The sequence below is a fragment of the Lagenorhynchus albirostris genome, chromosome 4, assembly GCF_949774975.1.
Source record: "Lagenorhynchus albirostris chromosome 4, mLagAlb1.1, whole genome shotgun sequence".
Lineage (NCBI taxonomy): Eukaryota > Metazoa > Chordata > Mammalia > Artiodactyla > Delphinidae > Lagenorhynchus > Lagenorhynchus albirostris.
Genome location: NC_083098.1, coordinates 31,822,576 through 31,841,623, shown reverse-complemented (window position 1 = coordinate 31,841,623; position 19,048 = coordinate 31,822,576). Strand labels below are relative to the sequence as shown.

Genomic DNA, 19,048 nt, shown 5'->3' with positions numbered 1-19,048 from the left:
TTCTTGTTTGTTTGTTTTTTTAAAAAATAAATTTATTTATTTTTGGCTGTGTTGGGTCTTCGTTGCTACGCTTGGGCTTTCTTTAGTTGTGGCGAACGGAGGCTGCTCTTCATTGTGGTGCATGGGTTTCTCATGGCTTGTGTGGAGCATGGGCTACAGGTGCGTGGGCTTCAGTAGTTGTGGCTCGCGGGCTCTAGGGTGCAGGCTCAGTAGTTGTGGCGCACGGGCTTAGTTGCTCCACGGCATGTGGGATCTTCCCTGACCAGGGCTCAAACCCGTGTCCCGTGCATTAGCAGGCAGATTCCTAACCACTGTGACACAAGGGAAGTCCCCAAGTTCTTGTTTACTAAGATTATTTTGTATTAAAATTCTGTCTTCCAGCATTTTCATTGTTCCTCCCACTTTTGTAGTTCTCAACACATATGCATCCACATTCAAATAATTAAATCAGTGATATCTTCAGTGAGGAAATGAAAGCTAGGCTGAGACCTATAGGATAGGAATTAGTGTTGGGAGGCTGTAAAGAAATGAAAATGAGGAGTTGTAACTTTTTTGAATAGTGGCAGAATTTTTAGAAGTAATTATAAAACCTTTCTAGGTGACTATTTGAATATATTCCACATATCTATATGGGTTAATATTGGGCAAATTTGTTTAAATTTTCTTTGTTTGTATCCTGTCTTTTTCTAGTGATTTACTGATGGCTAAGTCGTACTTTGAGGGGTCATTTGTAGAGTTTCCAGGCTGTAGTCAACTTACTACCTTGACATTTGGAGGATTGATCTCGATACCAAGTACAAGAACTTCAGATCTTTCTGTGGTTTCTGAAGTTTTAACTCGGAAATATTATTTGCTTAAAGTTATAGGAAGTGAATGACAGAGCTGGAGTATAATTTAGATCTTGCTCATATACCAGTCGCCACCTTCCCCGTACAAAACTCCAATATATAAACAATAAATATATATTTTTAAAACATGTAATAAACTTAGGTCCATTTTGAAATTAGTGTTTCACCAACTTTATTTAGACAGTAATAATCAATTTTATGTAATAAAAAATAATAATCCATTTTTCACCAGTGCTTACAATCTTAATCTCCTCTGAGTCTACTTTTTTACTCTTGACTCTTGTCCTAAAATCTCAATCCCATCTTTGACCTCTCTTCTGGGGAATACAGTTTTCATGTATTTCATTGCTTTGGTTGCTGTAATGAATGTCATCTATAAATTATGATAAAGATAAAAACGAAGTTGGATGAATTATAGAAGTAGAATACAGAGAAAGGAAAATACGATTAGAGAATATGGATTAGTTGTGTTCTAAATACCTACCTAATTTGTAGTCATGACACTATTATTTTTGTTTCTTCTTTGAAAATTTCCTTAAATTTAATACTGTTTAGTTTTAATTGAGAAATGTTGTTTCTTCTCTGTTTAGAATTGGGTTTTTTTTTATGGAAAATCTTTTTATGGAAATGTTTTTATGGAAAACATTTAAGAATTCTTTCAGAATCTTTTGGATACTCCAAACATGGATGGTAGTTTAAAAGAAAGCACATAGAAGTAAAGCCACAGAAGATACAAACTATTTGGGTTTTTGTAGAAGTCACAAATGAACATGTTTAACATACTTAGTAAATCAGAGAAAGTATTATTTTTTACTATGAAATGTCATATATAAGAGTTAAGAATTCATCTGTTTCTTCATTGAACACTAGAGGGCCGTATGGTACCTTATTATTGCTTTTAACATGTTTAAATATAGTTAGTAAGTGCTTTTTTTTCTTATACTTTGTGTTCTAGTACACTATTCCTTGCTCAGAATTAGAAGTTAATATTTGGAGTAGTTATGTGCCCTGTCATATAATATGTGAGATACCTAGTGGTGTCTTTTTTTTTTAACCAGCAGCTAGCATATATTCATTTTGCTATTTTAAAACAACAATGCCAACAAAAAGTGAACAAAAAGTGAGCCTTGGGGTGACAGTACATATGTGCCCAGACTTACTGTGCTTTGGGAATATGTGTATGCTTTTTGAAAATTTCTCAAGTATATGCACATAAGTGCATTAAAAACAAAAGTCTTGTCGTTAGTTGCTCTGGGCATCCTCATCATGGATGTGAGAAAAGAATGATCCGTCCAGTCCAAGATGCTATCTTTCTTGTTTTGATTTCCTCTTTTGTTAACATAGAACGTAATATTGCAGCATAGAGCCAGATCATCCTGAACTAAAGAATATTTGAGCAGATGATTCTTCTTCCTCAATTTCTTTTAGTTGCTTGGGGTGAAGAAATGAGAAATATAATCTACAATTCCCAAACAGGTAGTGTGAATGAGTGAAGGAAGAGTCATGACTGAGCCAGTAAGATTGCTCAGGCTCTTACGAACCGCAGGGCACATTTGTGCAGGATCCAAAAACACTGACTTTGAGCCACGTTTGATCTCTGGATTACTATTTATCTTTGATAGCTTCTGAAAAAGAAATTAAACATCTTAAGTATAGCCTTGGTTAAATTTTTATTTCCCCCTCAGACGTACTTTAAAGAAAACTGCTCGTTATTAATTTCTATATTATGTTTTGGAGGGAAAATAAGGGTGTTTTCTCTTCAGCTACTATTTATACTTCCCTCTTTGTGAAGGAAGATTAGAATGAACTCAGCAGAAACACATTGTTTATACCTAGAGGAGGGCCTGATCATGTGACAGAGAGAACGTGCAATAATAGTTGAAGACTTCAAAGAACCTTATCTTTTGAGTTTCTCTTCCTTGTATTTGTTAATTTTAATGTCTTAAATTATTTCCTCAGATTAGTTACTATCAATATAATGAAGTGACAAAACTTCGATCTTTAATTCTAAATTACACTGAGGAGTTAGTCCTTTTGAATATTGATGAACTTCTTTTCAACTTAGTCACTGCTATGATAAACAGTATTCTCTAACTGATAAAGTTATATTTTGTATATGTTTGCTTTTTTTGGAATCATTACCATTTTCTGAAAACCGCATTTATTGCTATATTTTTACAGCTAACATTAGCCTAAGTGATTAAACACTGAGCTAGAATTCTGATCTTTTTGCTCAGATAATGAAATTTGCTACTAATAGAATAATTTATTTGGTGAATGTTAAATGGTCAGTAGTGTAAAACGTGGGGAAAAAAACCAGATCAGTATCTGGATATGGTGAAAAACACCTGAACTTCTCCTTGCTAGAGAAGGAGAGGTATTAGATGCTCTTGATGGATTGAAGACATTAAAATCCTGCCTCTGTAACATGTTTCTGGATTTTTTTTTTTGCGGTACGCGGGCCTCTCACTGTGTGGCTTCTCCCGTTGCGGAGCACAGGCTCTGGACGTGCAGGCTCAGCGGCCATGGCTCACGGGCCCAGCCGCTCAGCTGCACGTGGGATCTTCCCGGCCCGGGGCACGAACCCGTGTCCCCTGCATCGGCAGGCAGACTCTCAACCACTGCGCCACCAGGGAAGCCCTGATCCTAGCTTTTATGGGAGTGGGGAGAGGAAGGCGTGGGGCACAGTACTACTGTAAATGCATACAACCACCATAAGGGTGTCATGTTTCCAAAGGTTAATGGGGGAGGGGCAAGTGCAGGCTTGAGGGTATGGGGTATTTCACAAAGGTTTGGGAAAATCTGGTTAGTATGAGTACTAGAAATGTTTCTAGAATACCATTCACCTGTCTTGTAACTAGTTTCCAGCAGTGATTCCTGGACTATGCTGAAATGATTTTCTTCCAGAAAATCTTCTTAATCTCATTTCCCCCATCACAATTTATAGGAGACACAAACCCAAGGCATAGGGGCCAGAAAGGTAATTTAAACGAATGAAATAGACTAAATATAAGACCTGGGGAGCCAAAGCATCTCTAGATAAAGGGGATGACTGAAAATTGGGATACTGATATTACCATATTTTCCAATTTTTCAAAAGTCACTGGAATTCCAGATTTTTCAATGATAATTTCTCAATTTTTTGTATGTTGGCATCCATATTTTTTAAATACATTTCTGTGGGCTGGTTTGACCTATAGACCACCCGTTTCTACTAGACGTTATATGTGGAAGAAGAGTGCTGTTCATCACTCATTGCAGAATTAAAATAGTTTGCATCTAGTGCAGATCCATTAAGGGCATTGAGTTGGTTGGAGTGGGAGAGCACCATATGCAGAGCCCATTAAGTGTTTTAGCAGGGACCTACGGACTTTTTGCTTTATGAATTTAATATACTGGTTTTAGGTATTGAACTGCCAAATGAATTAGCCTCGTTTGAAAGAAATATGTATCCTGACTTTCACAAGGAATTTGAGGTGACCTCTATATAGGAGAAACACATATAATAAAATAATCAAGTGTACATGAAAATCAGAGCCAGGGAAAATGGTGGAGTAGACTATGAAGACAAGGCCATGAGAAGAAGTAAGGAATGAATTATGATGAGTTGGAGTAAGCTGTTCATAGGTTACAGGTTGGCCACTCATAAGGACCAGTATTCTTTAAAGTGTGACCCATCAGAAATATCTGGAATGCTTACTAAAAGTGCAAGTTGCAGGCTTACACTGCAGAACTACTTAACCAAATCTCTAAGGGTGGGATATGTATTTTTAACAGGCTCCCCACATGATTCTAATGTAGACTAAAGTTTGCAGAACATTGGACTGTTAGTCTCTCTGCTTCCTTGTGATAAAATTAAGAGGAGAAAGTGCTGAGTCCTCTCACGAGAAAACATGTCAGTCACACACACACACACGCACCCCTTTTCCTAACATTATATAAAAGGAATTTCTCACATGGGACTTCATGAGTGATTCAGTAAACAGTGCCCTCAATAAGCATAACATCTATAACAAATGCATCAATGCTTATAAATACTGGTAAGTAGAGATCGTGATCTCTGAAGTCAGACTGTGTTTTCACAGTCTGTCACTTCATGGCACTTTGACCTTGGGCAAACTGTTAACTGCTGTTATATAGTTATTTTAAGGATGATAGTAGTATCATAATAACACAGTATTATTGAGAGGATTCAATGAGATAATGTTTGTAAAGTACTTAGAAAGTAACTGGCAGATAGTTAAGTCCTTAACAAGTGTTAAGTATTATATTTTGTAAGATTTATTGTAGTGTTAAAAGACTATGCTAAAGCTAGCTTAACGAACTAGTCCAGGCTAGATAGTGCTATGCAAAATGTTTTTGGTTTCAAAGATCAACTCTCTTAGGTGGGTTGAAACTATTCCACTAATTTTTGCCTGAATTATTTTGACTTTTAGAGTAGTGTTCAGCTGTTTGGTACTGTAAATTTAGTATTTTGTATTTAGTACTAACTGTGAAGCACTTTAGCTCTCTGATGGGTGTTTGTTTTCCTAATTGATTGTTAATGTTGAACCTAGAAGGAATTTGAAAGAAAACCTAAAAGTACATTTGGTAGTCTTGGGGCTTTGATTCCTCACATGAGGACTAGTTCTATTCTATAATGTTAGTTCTTGAACTGAATAGCTGGGGAGCTGGGATATATGCAAGGGAAAATTCTCTTTGGTACTTCTGTAGAAATTCTAGAATTACAGCTTGATACTATAGGAAATACCTACATTTTCATAATTAAGAGAGTATTGTAAACAAATAAAAGCCATCTTTACAAATGGACGAATAGTTTCAGTCAAGTTAAAATGATCTCTACTTAGGATATATTTTAGGGAACACATTTTGTAAAATGTTGGTATAAGCTACTGGATGTATCTGATGTTCAATATTAACTCAATTGCTCCTAATACTAAGAATTATTGTCAGAGTAGCACCTTGCATATAAACCTTAACCTCTAATTATATGAAATGTAAATAGAAGAATGATGATTATTTTCATAGATCACCAGGGCTAAAAATAATGTATAAGATTGGGGGGGGGCGTCCAGAAAAGGATTTATTTTGTTGAAATGTACCATGTTCTTCTGTTCAGTGGTCTTTGCTGATGGTAGTATTAAAAGGTAGCTTCTGTGCTTTAGAGTAGCAATTGCTTTTAGAAGATACTTTACTTTCAAAGTGAAAAATGCTTTTTTTCTGTGTTTCTGGTTGGTCTTAAATGACAATTTCTGGTTATTGAAATCAGATGCAAATGAGAAATGGAAGTATGAAGAAAATACTGATGAATTTGGGAGCTAAGTGCCAAGAGTCATTCATTTGCTTAGCTATAGGTGTTGGTTTTATACGTCAACATTATAAATTTAATTGTTAAGAATGAATTGTTTGTACTTTACCGATATACTGCCATCTGTCTTACGGTCTAATGAGTGAAAACATTAAATATGCTGAGGTGCATCTGTAATGTTTATCACTTAAATTTTCAGTTTTCTGATTTCTTATTTCACTCTGTCAACAGGTATAGAAAAGAAGATTAAAACATTTAGAATCATTATTCTATGTCATTTAGATATCAGTAATCTTATATTTAATCTTTATTATATTTTTATGCTTCTTTACTCCAGAGAAGAACAGAGCAGAGATTGCAAACTAGTGTCTTATATAGTGTTTTGTTTTTTTTAACGAATTTAAATATGTTGCGAACACTTAAAAATCTGGAGAGTTCACATAAAAATATTGATTCTTCACCTTCTTTTGCAAATGTGGACTGTCTGTCCTTACTGGGTTCCCGTGCTTACATGACAACAATCAACGGCACCTTTTAAATGGCCTTTCCAGGCCTTAAACCTGACCTGTTTTTCTCCTTTATTTTACCTGAGTGCTCCTCTAGTCATTTGAGTTTGCTTAGAATGACGACAAAAGCATTACTGTAGGAAATGCAAAAGTAAGTTGATTTTTTTCTTTATTTGTCACATGTCAAACTAGTTTGGATGAAGATCCAAGTCGAAGTAATATGTAACCGTTTGTCAAGTTTATTATTAAAATAGAGATTTGCTAAACACCACATTTCTAATGGGTATTATCAAGGTGGGAATTTGTCACCAAAGCTTTTACCAACCTCCAAATACCTACTCGTTTAAATTTTCATTCAGCTCACCTGTTATCTTTCCCATTCTTGTTAAATTTTGAAGTTAAAACTCTACTAGGATGACTGTCATATTACAACAGTAAAGCAGTGTTCTTGGAGCTTCTTATTTTGGAAGATGTTTCAGTTATCTATTGCCACCTGTCACCCCAAAGATTTATGATTATAACAAGCAACAATTATTTTATTATTTCTCATTGTTCTTGTAGGTTATGAATTTAGGAAGGGCTCACTTGAGCATTGTTGATTTGGGGTTGCAGTCAGATGGTGGCTGGAGGTGGAACACCAGGGGGCTAGAACAGCTAGCTGGGGTCTAGCCAAAAATCTCCTCTTCATATAGTCTCAGGACTTACCCAGATATGGTCTTTTTACCCGGGTTAGTTTGGGCTTCTTCATGGCATGGTGACCTCAGGGCAATCAGACTACTTACAACAGAGCTACCATGTGAATATTCCAACAAGCAAGATGGAAATGGAATCTCCTTTGTATGACTTAGCCTAGGAAATCGCATTCTGTCTTGGTTGAAACAGACTCACCTCTCAGTGGAAGGAGTGTTGCAGTACATTGTAAGAAGAGCATGCGAAGATGTGGGATATTGCTGTGACCATCTTTGAGACACACAGTGTACTATAGAAGAACATAATATCTTTGCTTTTAGAAGTTTTTGTTTTTCATTTGTACTTCATAAAAATCAGGCTCATTAAAACAGATTTCATATATAATATATGTATCTTATGTAATTCCGTAAAATGTAGACTAATGATACCTCACAGTCTTGTCATGATATTTAAGTGAAGAAAGCATGATCTACTAGGAACTCTGTCAGTCTTTTATCCTTCCCTCATATCATTGTACCAATCTGAAATAATATGTATTTTTTCTAAGCCCTGTAGCTGCAAACTTCCTTTATATCTCCTATTGATCTCTGATAGTCTCCTACTATCCATAGACTTCCTCCTTCCATCCCAAGATCTTTCTGTTTCAGGCATAATCAAGAATTATAGGGATTGAGTTTTGTTTTTTCTTTGTTTCTAATGTTTCTTGATAAACAGTGTTTTATTTATTGGAAAGAATGAAAACTTGGACTGTCAGTTTAATTTAAACTTCAGTCGATGTTTATCAGACGATGTATTTTGTTGAATATGTAATTTTTTAATTAGTTGTCTGCATTGGGTCTTAGCTGAAGCACGTGGGATCTTTTGTTGTGGCATGCAGGCTCTTCATTGCAGCGCATGGGCTTCTCTCTAGTTGTGTGTGGGCTCCAGAGCACATGGGCTCAGTAGTTGTGGCATGCAGCCTCTCTAGTTGTGGTGCACAGTCTCTTTAGTTGCGGTGCATGGGCTCTCTAGTTGTGGTGCATGGGCTCTCCAGTCATGGGGTTCAGGCTCAGTAGTTGCAGCACGCAGGCTCACTAGTTGTGGCACATGAGCTCTAGAGCGCGCAGGCTTAGTTGCCCTGCAACATGTGGGATCTTAGTTCCCCAACCAGGGATCGAACCCACGTCCCCTGCATTGGAAGGTGGATTCTTAACCACTGGAGCACCAGGGAAGTCCCTGAATATATAATTTTGACAATGTAAAAAGGCCAGTGGTGTCAACTGTCAGCCCATCCAAGAATGAGACCCTAAATATATATTTTCTATAGCTTAATTCTATATTAAAGTATTTTCTATGCTTAAAGTAACTCTATACTTAAATTTGATGCTGAAGTGAATATTGACAAATGAATATTTATAATGAATAAATTATTCAGTGAATATTGTTAAGACTCATATGCTTTAATAGCATGTTATTGAAAATTATACAATTGAAGTCGTGGAACTATGTTCACCTCACTCATAATTGATTTTTACTTATAATTGCATCAAAAACTCAACAGCGTAGGGGATATAATTATCTCCCCGCCTCCTTACTGTTTTACTTTCTTAAATTGTTAACACTGTCAAGTATCTTACATGTCCATTTATTTTTCATAGGATACATTCCTACAGTGTGTTAAGCCATCAATTTGGTGAACTTCCTGCGTTATAGCTTAGTTTAATTTTTTTTAAGTGCAGAAAGAAACCACCTACATTACTTACTGTGCTTTAAAGGAATTAATAGTATTATGTCCCTACTTATTACTCCCTGGCCTATAACACTTTTCAGAATTTTTACAAGAGAGATAAATGATTGATAAATTGTATTTAGTTTAACTGAAAGGTTAATGAAACTTTTATGCTTAAACTTGTTCATAAAAGTAACAAATCATAAACCTTAAAAAACTGATATTAAAGAAGTTTTTGTCCTCTTTGTTGCACTTAAATTTTATTTTGAGAATTGTAGAAAATTAAGTTGCTTTTAAATCACTCTGTCATCACATGAGGCTTTTGCATGATTGAAATACCTGTAATTACTATGTCATTTTTGTCATTGTTGACTTAAAGGTGTAACTATAATAATCATCTGCTAAATTCTTGGAGAGCAGCTGTATAAGACCGATTTAACAGCTGGGGTAACCCAGCACAGACTGTAAGAGTTAAACTTAATCTTGAGGCAAGTTATGTTATGGTCATTGAGGACTTCATACTGGGCATTTCTGAAATACTTAAAAAATTCAATCCAATAATTGGATTTTTGTTTTATCACAAATATTTCTTTAAATGTTTAATGAAAGAGTGAGGAAAAGTATCATTTTGATATTAACAACTAAAGTTTTCAGACAAAATATGGGAATAAAATCCAAAGTTTACTCATTAAAAAAAATCAGATGTACTCTGAATGTCACTGTTCATGCCACCATGGTAAATAGGAAAGGAAAAATACGTTAAAAATATTATGGAATAATATGGAATCAGAAAAATTCTAAGATCCTTATCTTGAATTTCATCTTTTAAAATCATGTTTTAAAAAATCATTTATGCCTGTAACTTTTTTCCATTGAAAATGTTTTCTTATTGTTATGCAACATTAATATATATTCACAACACAAGGATAGATGCCTGTTTTTAGAAGCTATACACAGAAATGAATTGAAGCAGTGAATTTTATTTGGATATATTTTGTAAAACTGTAACTACTTACTAAACTACAATAAAGGAAGGCTCACCAAATTGACAGTCCAACACATTACAAGAAGGTGCTATACTCGTTGCTATTAGAACTGCAGTATATATATTCTTAAAGCTGTAAGGGACTTCATTCTTAATCATTTTGTCCAACCTCCTCATTCCTCATTCTAGAAATCTGAAATCTGAGACAGCTTAAGAGACTTACCTAAGGTCACTGGTTAGTGGTAGAGCTGAAAGTAGAACTTAAAGTTCACCCTATATTTTTTGTATACTGGTAAGTTTACCTGGAGTATTAATTTCAGGTAATTTGGATGAAAGTTGATCGAGGCAATAATTAAGAGTAATTTGATTGTAAATGAATTTAGTTGTAAATAAGTCAGTAAATAGTTGGTGTTTTTTGAGTCATGGAATTTCTAGTGCACTATGCAATAGTGTCGTCATATTTAATTTTTCAGGACTTTTTTGGTTTTTTTTTATAGTCTTTACCTTGTAACTTTATTTTCAGCCAATTTAAAAAAATTAACTGGAATTTTCCAGCAGAATTTGGAAATAACCTAAATGTCCAGCAATCAGACCTTGATTATACAAATCAAAGCAGTTCCAATACTATATAAAACCTGATATTGTAACATTCTTATTTTGAAAATGCTACACATATATGTATATATGTAATGCTTTTATTTTGTAAACATCTAATTACCAGGTCACATTTTTATAACACTTATATAAACTGTATGTGCTGCTTTAGAACCCAAGCTAATTTCTCTTACATACTTAGGGGCTACACGTACTTAGGGGCTACACTAAGTCCCTGGATAAAGAAAATTAGCAAGGAAGTACAGTAATAAGTTATGACTCATTAAATGTTTACATGAATATAATATCTTAAATGCATTATAATTAGATGTTGTAATCTTTCTTAGGAACACTTTGAGCATTTAAATGTTTCAGAATTTTTTAAGGAAATGTTTTGAATGTGATTTTAATTTTTATAAAACATTTCTGTTCCTTTGACTTATGCCTTTTATGAATAATAAAACTTTAAGAGGAATGCCATATATTTAAATTTTTCCTTCATAGTAAATTTAATTGTTTTTAGTTTCTACAATTAAAGTACGATATGTTATTTGGATTTTTTTTTTTGCAATTGTTTTTTGGTTTTTTGCAGTTGTTGCTAGTACAAGCTTGACTGTTCATCATTAAGCAAAGAACTTAATTTCTTGATTCATCATCATTTTTCTCTGTTTTTAAATTGTTCTATCTTTGTACATGAATTGCTTAGACTAGGGAGATAACTTTTAACGCTCTGGTATCTAAGGTGTTAGGAAAGACTAAAAACAATGACTTAGATACAGAGAATAATCTGTTTCACTCTATATCCCAGAATAAATGAGTATGCTCTTTATAATACCGTATTTTCATCTCAAAAGGATATTGATTCTGATTTATTTCACTTTAGGAGTGGTGTTAATTTTTAGAATCTGGAATTCTTTTGTTTCTACAGAAGAGTAAGTCACTTGTTGCTTAAATTCACAGAAGTAATAAATAATACTGAATTTAAATGGTGTATGCTGATAGTCTCCCTGTCAAAATTTTTTGATGTGAGACTGAAAACTTTTGGTTAAAATCATAAATACTTGTAGGTAAACTTGTATCTTCCAAGCGATTTGTTTTAGCTGATTCAAAAATAGTTTATGAAAAACAGAAAATCTTTATGCTGCTTATATGATGTGGCCTTTGATCTGGAGCAGTTAAATCCTGGCCTTCTGTATAATAATGAATGTAAGAAATGGTAGAAATCCAGAATAAACTACTATAAATCTTTTTGTCATTGTTGTAAGAGAATTGGACTGTATGGAACTGTAATACATTTTAGAAATACTGTATTGGTGATATTTTGTTACATGCAACATTTATATATAATCATCTTTGACTAATACAAACTTTTATTTATTTATTTATTTGGCGGTTCGCGGGCCTCTCACTGTTGTGGCCTCTCCCATTGCGGAGCACAGGCTCCGGACATGCAGGCTCAGCGGCCATGGCTCACGGGCCCAGCCGCTCCGCGGCATGTGGGATCTTCCCGGGCCGGGGCACGAACCCGTGTCGCCTGCATCGGCAGGCAGACTCTCAACCACTGTGCCACCAGGGAAACCCTACAAACTTTTAGAAGAAAGAAAAATCAGAGAGTGATAAACAGGCAAAATATCTTGTATGGAGATCTTCTCTTTATCACAAGTTCCCCATTGTTGAGTTCTTCTTGGATGGATAGTGATACCTGAAGTCTTAAAATGCCAAGGCACAACTACTAAGATACTACAGCTTAACTTTTAGATAAAAATCGTGACAGAATTTAGGAAGTCTTTCTAAAACTTGTAGATGATTGTGTTTTAAAATATTGTACTCCAAAGTTATTATAGGTGGATTTTGCATCTTTGCTTGCTTTCTTAGTGATTTTTAAGATTGAAATGTAATCTGCAAAGCTCTACGTGGTTTTTTTTTATCCTAGTAGTAGTAGTAATGGCAGCTAACAGTATTGAGCACTTACTAAATATGAAGCATTGTTCTTTGTGTTTCACTTATATTAACCGTTGTAATCCTCATAACTGTCCTATGAGGTAGGTTCTATATAGATGAAATTGAGGCACAGAGGGATTGATTTAAGGACATACCACTAATAAGTGGTAGAACCAGGCTTTGAACTATGGCCGTTTGACTCCAGCATATATATTCCTACCTACTGTATTATACTCCCATAATATTTATTGATATCATCTTAAAAAGAGCTTGTCTATTTTGAAAAGTCTCAGTTTGGGTGGTGGGGGGGGTAATAATTAAGACTATCTTAAATGCTTTTAAAAGGATCATTGAAACCAAGACTTTATTTTTTCTTGAATGTGTGGAACTAGCTGCATTTTAAAATATTAGCAATTGAGGTTCTCCTACGCATTGTCTTCAGCTTCCCTCACTGACTAGGGTTTTCTTCTGTATTTGAAGATTTTGTAGTTTGAATGTTTCCATGCTGATTTAGAGCATTGCTTTAGAAGTACTATTAACTTGAATCCTCAGAAAAAAGATGGAACTCGGTAGTTTGGAAATTAGTACTCACTTTGCTCAATCACTAATAATGTCTCTTTCACAAAAGTATATTGTTAAAGACACATAATTTGACTTAGCGTTTGCTTGAGTTGCAGTGCTCTGTACTATCCAGTTGAGGGCAGCTACTTACCAATTTAAAAAATGAGTTGAATTAGAATGCCACCACTTTGCATTTACCAAAACTTGGTATCTAGTGTAAAACATAACATTTAATATACAAGACTGCTTTAATTTTCACTCCTATTTTTACCATAAATAATTTCTTAAAAATGAAAAACTAGTTTTACTTCATGGTAATTTCTGCCCTTTCATAAGTACTTTATGTGTATTTTAATTTTCCTAATCCAAATTCTTTTCAATTCCAATCTCCTCCCCCTCCCTTGCTTTAGGATCAGACTCCAAGAAGATTAGAGAGGTTCATATCATCCTTATCTTCAAACTACCTACATATAAATACATGTGATTATAAATTTCAATATAAAAGTGAAAACTAATTTTCAGTATGGTGATCTTTATTAAGTGAAAGTCAAAATTGGAGTTGATCTGTTTGATTCATTTTTCTCTGCAGAATATGTTAAATTTGTGGAATGAAGTACTCTTCTAATTTTTCTGGATTGAAATAACACATAGTTTAAATTACATCTTCTATGTGGTATCAAGAAATGAATTTTGGGGGTTAATTAACTATCTGATTCAAAGATATCACTGAGACAGAATTTTTTTGAGAATAAAGAATGTCTACCTGAAACTATATGTAATACTAACAAAGTGACCCTGATAGTAACTTGGAGAGGGGGCATTCCACGGGAGCTGCCTCAACAAAGGGATTTTTCTAATAAGAAGAAACAGACACAATATGACTGAAGGTTATGTTATACAAAAAAAAAAAAAAAATTAGACTTGTGTTAAGGAATAAAGTGAGCACCAGAGGAGATGCTGAGATTAGAATGAGGCTAGAGACATTCATTCTGCAAGGTAGTAAGTAGTCTAGTGGGGCCGTAGACATTCTTATCTCAGGTATCAGTCTCACCTTGTTGTACCATATCAACTTAACAGATTTCCAGTACCCTCTCTCCTATCCCTAGATCTCTGTTGGGTTTTTTCAGTGGTTATGGTTGTATTCTTAGTCATTTACTTTTTTACTAAAACAATTTTTGTATTGTGATTAAATACCCATAACATAAAATTTACCATTTTAACCATGTTTAAGTGTACAATTCAGTAGCATTAAGTACATTCACAGTGTTGTGCAGCCATTACCACTGTCCATGTCCAGAAGTTTTTATCTTTTCCAGCAAAAATTCGGTACCCATTAAACACTAACACCTCATTCATTTCTCCCCCGAGCCCCTGGCAACCACCATTCTACTTTCTATCTATAAATTTAACTACTCTAGGGACCTCAGATAAGTGGAATCATACAATATATATCCTTTTTCGACTGACTTATTTCACTTAGCATTATATCTTCAAGGTTCATCCATGTTGTGTCAGAATCTTCTTCCTTTTTAGGCTGAATAATATTCTGTTGTATGTGTATGTACCACATTTTTTTACCCATTCATCCATTATTGGTTACTTAGGTTGTCTCCACCTCTAGGCTGTTGTGAATAATGCTGCTATGAACATGGTTGTACAAATATCTGTGTGAGCCCTGCTTTCAATTCTTTGGGGGTGTATATCCAAAAGTGGAATTGCTGGATCACATTGTAATATTTTGAGGACTTTCCATATTTTCCACAGTAGCTCTGTCCATTTTACGTTCTTACCAACAGTACACAAGGGTTCCAGTTTCTCCACATCGTTGCCAACACATATTTGTGTGTGTCTGTGTTTAAATAATAGCCGTAATAATGGGTGTACAGTGTGGTTCTGGTTTTGATTTGCATTTCCCTAATTATTAGTGAAATTGAGCATCTTTACATGTACTTATTGATCGTTTACATATCTACTTCGGAGGAATTCAGTTTTTTACTTTTGTGTCACTAAAAATTTCTTCTCTGCTTAATGATTTTGCATTTCCAACTACATTTTAAATTGTGATATCAGAGAAAGGTGTACTTTAAGAAAGTAGCATCATGGTAGGACTAGGGTTATTTCTTGTGTGTGGATTGACTTCCCAGCAACCCACTTCGTGTATTTAGTAGGACAGATCTCACCAAAGTCAAATAAGAGACCACCCATTTCTGACATTCTCCTTTTTAACTCTCTCCATATCACATTCTAAATTCCCACTTATAAAAATCCATAAAAGCAGGTGGAAGGAGAGATAAGTGAGATGACTGGCTGTTGGAAGAAAAAAACAGAATGGAAGGAGAGAACAAACATTAGCTGAGCATTGTGAATGGATAGTTCACTTCTATTATCTATCTATTAAAACTACTATCAATTCTCACACTAGGCTTTTTTTAAATCATCATAATGTTCTAGTTCCTGGGCTTGGAAATGAAATGTAGCATAAAGATTAATTAGCATGGCATAAGTAGTTAATTTAGGGAAATATTTGAGATAATTCCGAAAAAGTGAGTTTGGGGCCACTTTGAGGAGAGTCTTCATCTCCAAACTTTATCTTAGGCTTTGGGGAACCATTGGAAGTTCTTGAGGAGTGTATTGTACACCACATTCCGTCTCCATGTTTTAGGAAGATGTATCTGACTAGGGTATGTTAAAGAAATGAAGCCCTAAGGATTTGTGATGAACTGGTTAGTTATTATTCATTTTACTTTAATTACTTCCCAACACAGGTTACATTTATAAATACTTGGGTTTCTAAATATATTTAATCAGTCACATTACTGTTATACTTTCAAGTGGAATCCCTAAGTGTTTCAGAATTATAGAGATTGAACTGAAATTTGCAAACAACTAAAATGTCTCCTGGTAAAATTAACCTGCAGTGCATATTAATAGCTATTGAGAGCTTCAGTTGATCTAATGTCTTAGTTTGAGATAAAGACTGGTACATATGGAAGAGGAAAAGAGAGCATGCTTAAGACAAACACTTGAAGATATAGTGCTCATTCTGAATATATCTAAGATAGAACAAATATATGTTTGTCTTTTTTGAGCATGCATAAATGCTGTCCTTAAATTTGAAGCACGATTCGAAACACTCCTAAAATATTAATGCTGATATTTGGGTAAGGAAGACTTAATAAATATTTAAGAGAAAATACAATGTTTATCTTTTGGATTTTTGTAAAGACAAGTTTACTTTCACTTTCTAGGGAATACCTAGGTTAGTCACTGGAGAAGTTTCCAAAGGGACCCTGTAGCACAGCCCTGCTTCGGTTGTCTTCGCATTACTGACTTTGTATGGGAGGTGCACCAGCTGTTTGACTGGCAGGAGCAGGAGCTTTCACTTCAGTAGTTTATAACTCCTGGCTATTCTAGGATAGCTTGCACTTCACCAAGCCTCAGACAGGTCAGGACATTTGGTAGGAGAAGGTTGAAAGACAAAAGCAGCAGGCCTTGGGTTCTCAGCCTTTTTTTTAAATTAGAAAGTTATATTTTAATTCGGTGGTTAGAGTTTCTAGTAATGTGCCTGTATTACATGTAGAGAGTATTCATCAGCCAAGAGGAGTTTTAAAATGTCAAAACCGGGAAAAGCTACTCTAAACCATGGCTTGGTTCCTGTTGATCTTAAAAGTGCAAAAGAGCCTCTACCACATCAAACCATGATGAAGATATTTAGCATTAGCATCATTGCCCAAGGCCTCCCCTTTTGTCGAAGACGGGTAAGTCTCACACATTTGAAAAATAGGAATATTTATTTAAATGAACTACTTCTGCCTCTTTTGGTGAAGAAATGGTTCAAATTTCAATTGGTATTTATAACTAAAACTATCAGTGCATTATGTAGCCAGTGAAAACTTCTGTAAGTGATAGTTTTAATAGTGTGATAGCCTCGAGGGCAAGGTTACCTAATTCACCGGTTTGTGTCTCTCATTTATTTTTATGGTATTAGAATTCTTTAAACTTACTTAAACTTGGTAAATTTAAAAAGTATGTTTTGAAATATGTCGGCAAATACTAACACCCCAAATTTGTCATTTCTATTTTGTGGGAAAAGTAAAAAGCTGGTGGTATGGTCCTTATACATGATAATTAAAGCATTTAGCTCTCTTAAAGAGTTTATCTGCCAATTTAAGCTAGATTGTTTTTAAATCACTATTTCTTAAATTCAGACCTAACATAATAGAGACGTTACTTTTTGCTGTTATATGAAATAAAAATAGCATGCTATTGTGTGGCAGTTACGATACAGTTTATATATAGACAATTCTGAACTAATATTTTGTAGAACTTGTGCTAATCTATAATCAGGTTATGATCTATTGGATGTTTTTTGGGATTACATTCTCCTCCTCGCCAGATTTTGACCCTGTTAGTATTAACAGTTTTGTTGTATTTTCTGTGTTATTTGGTATTACCATTTTGAATTATTAACTAGAGTGATATATTTTTAGATCTAAAATATGTTTAGTATCCCAAACACATTAAACCAAAAAATACCTGTTGGAGAGTCATTGAGTGTTTTTATATATCAGTGCTATTAGTGTTTTAGTTCCTTTTACCAGCTCCCCCCACACCCCGCTTTTTTTTTTTTTTTTTTACTAAAAGGGAAACATTCTATTAAACAAGTAGGTTAACTTAACAACACCTGAAAAATATTTTTCCTCTTTAGTGAACAGAATCTTCTATTTGCTTGGACTTAAATAGCCTTTGTAAAAATATGTTTTCTAATTACCTTAGTTCTTTTTGAATTGTTTCTACTTCTACGCCAATAAATGGTAGCCATGTTGAAAAACATTTTGAGTAAGTTTTAAATGTAATACAGTTTAAACATTGAAAATAGAATATAAATATCTCTGTCACCCACTTACTTTCTTCTTAACTATATTTTCAGAAAGTGTGTCTTTTGTTTTGTCTTCTGTCACTTTTATAACTTCTGAATGAGGTCACTGCTCTGATTTAAACATTTACACAGAGGCCTCTAGTAGCTTTAAGGTCATTAATAAACTAATTTATTATTTTAATACTTCTGTAAAAAAATACCAATACAAGTAAACTTTCAAATCAAGGAGAAGAAGTGTGAGTTTTTAAAATTAAGGGGTTAAGATCTTAAAAAGATAATTTTGTTCTTGTTGAATATTTCTAATAAACTTAAGTACAGTTTATAGCAGATTATTCATTATGTCACACTGTATGTTTTCTATCTGTATCTTCTTTACAAGTGCATGAAACTTAAAAGGCTCAGGAGCAGATTCTCTAAGAAAAATTAATAGAGAACTTAAGGGCTTTCCTTGCAGGTTTCCTAGGGTCACTATTCAGTTTGACTTTTCTAGGTTACTGTTATGATAAATTATAGCCTGGCATTTGTAATTATAGAAGAGGACTAAATTCAAAAAATAAAATTCAAACTATAACATAGTTCTAGTTTGGGGGAAGATAGATAACAAAATTAACACATTCAGTTTTAGACTGCCTGCCAATAATTTACTATTGTATAACTCATTGACTCTGACTACTAGAAATATTAGAGGGATCGTGTAATTATAACTTCTCCCCTCCTTTTTGCAACTGGTTAATTTAGGTAGCTTTAAATTGATTCACATGTTCTTTGTTGTTTTAACTTACTAACTTTCCCTTGGTAATGTTAATGATAGATACTTTTATATATATATATATATATATATATATATATATATTTTTTTTTTTCCCGTACACGGGCCTCTCACTGTTGTGGCCTCTCCCATTGCGGAGCACAGGCTCCGGACGCGCAGGCTCAGCGCCGTGGCTCACGGGCCCAGCCGCTCCGCGGCATGTGGGATCTTCCCGGACCGGGGCACGAACCCATGTCCCCTGCATCGGCAGGTGGACTCT

The 19,048-nt window shown here is 34.5% G+C and overlaps 1 protein-coding gene across 6 annotated transcripts in view; it reads left to right on the top strand.

The window, feature by feature from the left end:
• The window catches only part of FBXW7 (F-box and WD repeat domain containing 7), a 207,780-nt gene that overhangs the window by 128,362 nt on the left and 60,370 nt on the right, over positions 1-19,048 (top strand). Inside the window, exon 1 of one of the 6 annotated variants that reach the window (XM_060147789.1) lies at positions 16,593-16,899. The exons of the other annotated variants lie outside the window; for them this stretch is intronic. Within the exon in view, the coding sequence (XP_060003772.1) occupies positions 16,753-16,899 (147 nt within the window). The 5' untranslated portion in view covers positions 16,593-16,752. Of the gene's footprint in view, positions 1-16,592; positions 16,900-19,048 lie in introns of those variants that run through there. 6 annotated transcript variants of the gene reach the window in all.